The 6,058-nt window shown below is 45.4% G+C and overlaps 1 protein-coding gene across 1 annotated transcript; it reads left to right on the plus strand.

The window, feature by feature from the left end:
- Positions 1-2,801: 2,801 nt before the first annotated feature.
- LOC122028221 (cytochrome P450 94C1-like) lies at positions 2,802-4,597 on the plus strand. Its single transcript, XM_042587252.1, has one exon. It carries the CDS (start codon positions 2,956-2,958, stop codon positions 4,399-4,401), a length of 1,446 nt encoding a protein of 481 aa, XP_042443186.1. The 5' UTR covers positions 2,802-2,955; the 3' UTR covers positions 4,402-4,597.
- The last annotated feature ends 1,461 nt before the right edge of the window (positions 4,598-6,058 follow it).

Genomic DNA, 6,058 nt, shown 5'->3' on the forward strand with positions numbered 1-6,058 from the left:
GAAATACAACTAAGTAATGAAAACAATAAAGAAAGAATATCAAATCGCTAACAAGCTCGATGTAATGTGGTTCGCAGATTGCTTATTCCTACTCCACGACGTGTCCTTGAGGTGGACGAACCCTTGATCCTTCGGTGGATCAATCGCCTGCAATCTCCAACTAGAGCTTTTTCTTTCTCGGTGGAGCAAACCTCTCACAAAGGATCTCTTCCTCTTTACAATGATGAAGTTTAGGTTTAGGAGGAAGAGAGTAGACTTGGAAGCTTTGGGCAAAGACTAGGAGTTATTCAATAAACATGAGTGTTGTCCTTCAAGCCTCAAAGTTTCCCATAAATAAAAGGAGAGAGTTTATCATCATATCAACTCATCTCAGCACCAGTTGGCTGCAAAACCATCAGTCGACTAGTGCTACCGTTGGAGGTAGCCAACGACTACTTCGCAGTACCAATGGTTTACCAACGGTCATTTACCAGTTGACTGGTAAAACTACCAGTCGACTGGTAGCTGCTGGCTGAGCGAACAAAATACTTCTGTTCGCTCCCAGTCGACTACACCAGTCGACTGCACCAGTCGACTGGTCCTGGTTATATACTCACAATCATCCTCTCCGAAGTCGCCCTCTTGAAGCCCTCTTCCTCGGCTTACATCCCTCATATGCACTTGAGCTCGCAGCTCCTCTCCGTGTCATCCTTCACATTTCCTTGAAGTCCGCTTCTCTCAGCTCCACTCCGTTGCTCCTCGTCCGGCGGTCCCTCGGATGTCTTCCACACCATCCTTCACCAACTCAAGGATCCGAGCCGTAGGATGAGCTTTCCAAGCTTAGTTGCACCAAGCTTCTCATGTGTGCTTCACCAAGTCCTGCAAGACTTAAGCACGCATATCGAACGCATATGAAAGCCTAACTTAAACTCTTTAACACACACATCAAAATCATGATCGTACCGATCAAACTTGGGTCAATTGCACCAACAATAATAATCCTTGAAGAACGTTCCAGCAGAATATTCTCTGACACAATTGTTTTTCTGACAGGTTGTCAGGATTCTCTGTTCATATTATCGGCTAAGTATATCTCAGTCGGCTTATGAGGTCGTCCGTCTTTATGCATGTCCCCGCATTAAGCTACTTTGTTATATACTGAATGTTGTTAGAATTCCATTCAGATAATAATATGACGCATTGGGCATACTGGAGATCTGTTCGAGGAGCCATATGATAAACCGTGCGTGTTGGAAATATATTTTGAGACTATTTGAAGCTAAGTACCTTACGTTGTGCGTATACACTCATCCGGTCCTATGATCGAATGAATACACAGGCATATTATTGTATGGAAATCCATGGGGACGACCAGTAGTAGAATAGGTCGAGTGTGTGTAGAGAAACTCACACAGAATAAGGAGTCTAGTCTTTCCCTCGACCAGACCTATGGCTGGTCGATTATGAGGTGAGTCGGTCATTCCGGCCACCCTATAAGACTGACTGTTCTTAAACCCGGTCGACTATTGAATGATCGAGCATACTGTCTTTCCAATTCATGAATAAAGTACTAAAACTCGCTCCTTATGTTCGATCGGCTTAAATGTCAGTCAGCGCTCTCCTAAACAGTTTGTAATCCGATCAGGTTTGACCTGAGAGCCTTAGCACTGGGCGGACAACCAAATCAAGTGGAGAATATTTTTTTTTTCCTTGACTTCGACTGTCACATTATTTTAATTTTGATTATTATATTATCTCCTAAGTCTACTCATTATATCCCGTATCATTCATTGTTGCCACGAACTGTATGCTTTCTCTTTGTTATTGTATTATCTATAACCTTTTCCTTGGCAGTTACTTTTCGCTGATTCACCCTATCACGAAGGACCATGTTCAAAGTGAAGATTATTTCTTTGATTGTGTACAAAAAAATACAAAAAAAATTCTCCAGCTAAATATCTTTAACACGTCAACCCTTTCAATTTCACTTGTAACTAAAGCAACATGTGACTGCCTACCCACCCAAAATGATGATCTCCTCTACTGGATCAATGTCTAAAACTTTCCCCACAGAGTTTAATCGAACAGCTCTTAATGGAATGATATAAATACACAGTAAAGCACAGCGTTGGACCTGCAGAAAACTCATGATCATTTTGAAGGACAACATGGACGATCGACCAGAAAATGGACCCGAAACTAACTCCAACCTGTACTATGCCATCAATCCTCGTGATCAGCCCAAGCACCACATTGTCGGCTGAATTATCCCACGTGTTGGTCGACGGGAATTGCTAATTCGATAACCTAAAAGGAGCCCTAAAAACCTAGCAACTCGCTGTACATCCAATCAATGCCTCAGAAGTAGGCCGAAAATAAACATGGCCAGACGAAAAACTCCAAACAAGTTCTTGTTACATTAGGTGGAGTCGGGCTAGCTGTGCGCTCGCATGCCACACGGTGCCATAGAAGGATGGTCAATCCATTATATTTTAAAGGAAGTTCAATGTATACCTACAATGATGATGTTAAATTAAATTTTAAACCACAAATGACTATCGTGTCGTGGCTCGGAATAAAATGTAAAAGTCTACGCTTTGAAAAATCTAAAGTTAAATAGGGAAGCTGAAATCAGACTGGGCTAGGTCGCTGCCGCATTACCTGTTCGACCAAATGACTAACTGTAGCCGATCCGCTTCCCGCCGCACAGTTTGTCTACATCACGATTTCCTCGTGCCTTAATTATCCCACAACGGCAAAACTAGAAGTTATAGATACCTAAAAACAGAGCACGAGAGGAAAGAAAACAGAGGAAGACAAAGGCAACCCACATTTGTCCATTCCCTTCACTTGTCCCTATCAGTACAGTCTACAGATATATGTTCGATCCACCTCACGCCAATATAAATAAATGACTAGCCATATTGCCTGCCTCAAGTCCCCATTTCTGAACTGGTTTAATTAATTGGAGCTGCAATGGTGGAATTTGGAATCGGCCAACTCGCCTTTGTCTTCTTTTCTTTCGCTGCGGGATTCCTTGCCTTCGCGCTGCTGCTGAGGAAGCGTCCGTGTTGCTGCTGTCACGTGTGCCGGGCGTACCTGAGCGGCTCGTGGGCGGCAGAGTTCGACAACCTCAGCGACTGGTACGCGCAGCTGCTGCGCGAGTCGCCGACCGGCACCGTCCACTTTCACGTGATCGGGAAAACGGTGACGGCCAACCCGGCCAACGTCGAGTACATTCTCCGGACCCGGTTTGATAATTTCCCCAAGGGCGAGCCCTTCTCCGCTATCCTCAGCGACCTCCTCGGCCGCGGCATCTTCAACGTCGACGGCGACGCCTGGCGCTTCCAGCGCAAGATGGCCAGCCTCGCGCTCGGCAGCGTCAACGTGCGCGAGTACGCCTCCGGTATCGTCGCCGAGGAGATCTCCTGCGGCATGCTGCCGCAGCTCGCCGCGGCGACCGACACCGGCAGCGCAATCAACTTGCAGGTCGTGTTCCGGAGATTCACATTCGACGTCATCTGCCGTATCTCGTTTGGGCTCGAGAGGGGATGCCTCGAGCTGCCGGTGCCGATGGGAGAGTTCGCCGCGGCATTCGACTCCGCTTCGAGACTATTGGCGATGCGAGGTACGGCGGCGGCGCCGGCGGTGTGGAAGCTAAAGCGGCTATTTAATGTGGGATCGGAGAGGGAGCTGCGACGCGGGATCGCGATGATCAAAAATCTGGCGAAGGAGGTGATCCGGCAGCGGCGAAAGCTGGGTTACGACGGTTGCCACGACCTGCTCTCGCGGTTCATGAGCTCGGTGGAGGACGACGAGGAGTACCTCCGCGACATCGTCGTCAGCTTCCTCCTTGCGGGGCGCGACGCGGTCGCCTCCGCCCTGACCGGCCTCTTCCTGCTCCTCGCGCGCAACCCGCAGGTGGCCGCGCGGCTTCAACAGGAAATAAACGCCGGTGGTGGAGACTACGTGCAGGCGGCAATCCACGAGAGCCTGCGTTTGTACCCCCCGGTGCAGTTCGACTCTAAGTGGTGCGTGGAAGACGACGTGCTTCCGGACGGCACTTTCGTGGGTCAGGGGACGCGAGTGATGTACCACCCCTACGCCATGGGGCGGATGGACAGTATATGGGGCGCCGATTTCGCCGAATTCCGGCCGGAACGGTGGCTCCGAGGGAATAAGTTCACGGCGGAGAGCCTCTTCAAATACCCGGTGTTCCAGGCTGGTCCCCGGGTGTGCCTGGGCAAGGAACTCGCGCTGGCTGAGATGCGGATGGTGGCGATCGCTGTGTTGAAGCAGTTCGAGGTCGATGTGATGGATGCGAATCGGCCTGTCAAATTCGCGCCCGGTCTGATCTCGACGTTTAGCGGCGGGGTTTGGGCGCGGGTAAGCCGGCGTGCGGCCGTGCCGGCCACCGTATGATTACTTAATTTAGTCAGGCATAGTTTGGGGAGCAAATTTCGTTTCTCGACTCTCAGAGTCCGATCCTGAGACGGCGTTTTACTTTAATCCAGCTCCCTTGCCACGTGTGCATAAGCTGATAATTCGATCATAGATGCAGGTCTAGTGGAATGCGGGAGCCTATGGATGATCCTAATTATTAGTTTATTATGGCTCAGATCTATCCGTCTTAACCTCTCTGCTCCTGAGTAGCGTAAGAAGCATGAGTATTCGATTAAAATAGACAGGATTAAATCAATTAAAATCGATCAAAATTTTTTTAACCAATTGAACCAGTCAATTTTTTTTTTTTAAAAAAAAGAACACTGAATCGAAGAAAAACATCTATTAATTCTGTTTTAAACCGAATTAACCGAGCATCTAAAAAAACCGATATCACTTACGTAAGAGTCTCGATCGATCGTCGTTCCTACTGCCCTCCTTTCTCAACCGTCATTTCTTCGTGATCCATTCTTAAAACCTAGAAAAGTCTGCATTTTTTCTCAGCCATGTTATAAATTATAATAATTGGAGTTTCAGATTGGCAACAGGAAGATAAGAAGAACAGAGATGTATTATCTTCTTCTGAACTTTTGAGTGCTCTTCTCAATGGCCCATTGCATAAAGAATAAAAGATGGAGAATAATAAGAGAAAATCGTAACTGGACAAGTTCGTCTTCCAGTTCCTGGTGAGGTAGCAATCCTCCACGTAAACCGTATGGCGGTGACGGAGAATCGAACAGAAGCTGTGTTATTGTCAGTAGCTCGCTGGCTGCAACTTATGTAAGGATGAGGGAACTCAAAGGGCTGTTTGGGACGGTCTCATTCGTGGCAAGAGCGACAAGAGGGGAGGGAGGATATTGTAGTTGGTACAGGGATGTTAATTCGGATGGATCAAATCGGGTTAAAATTTTTTTAAAGAAAATCTCAACTTGAACCTAATATAATTTGAAATTTCTAAACCTGAACTCCATCAACCCGAAACTTTTTTTTCTTATATTTTTTTTATAATTGTTTACTTTTATCTTAATACTCAATCATTATCCTACTAACAATATTCTGATTTTAAAAATAAAATTTGATTTAATTCCAAACATCTCACTAATAAATTCGAGTCAACCTGAATCCGACCCGAACCCGATTAAAAAATTTTCAATCTAAAAATCCTCCAACCTGAACTCAATCCGAACTCAAAAATCTCTAATCCGAACATGATTTTTTTGAGTCAACTCGGATCGGTCGTCAGAACGGATTAATTTTTAACATTCCTACTTGCTAGATGCGGCTTGGAGGACGAAGATATTAAGAAATAATTATTATTAGTAAGTACTTATTTGTTTCCTAATTATTAGGGAATAATTATTATTAAGAAATACTATTTATTTTATAGTATTTTATATATTTTCTTATTTTATGTGTTTTCCTATTTTTCACTTTGTAATGGTATTTATATACCACATATTATCATTAATAAAGTGTATGAATTCTATCGTCAACATGGTATCAGAGTGCTAAGCTTAACAGTAATCTTTTTTTCTTTTCTTCACAATATCTACCAGCCGCCTTCTATAATGGTTGTCGCCGACGACATTCTCTCACAAATACTCCTGATTCACCTTCCCTCCTTGTAGTTCTCAAT

The sequence above is a fragment of the Zingiber officinale genome, chromosome 10A (genome assembly GCF_018446385.1).
Source record: "Zingiber officinale cultivar Zhangliang chromosome 10A, Zo_v1.1, whole genome shotgun sequence".
Lineage (NCBI taxonomy): Eukaryota > Viridiplantae > Streptophyta > Magnoliopsida > Zingiberales > Zingiberaceae > Zingiber > Zingiber officinale.

Bases quoted from the DNA above. Each gene is read 5' to 3' on its own strand.
- LOC122028221 (XM_042587252.1), top strand. From the start codon at position 2,956: ATGGTGGAATTTGGAATCGGCCAACTCGCCTTTGTCTTCTTTTCTTTC.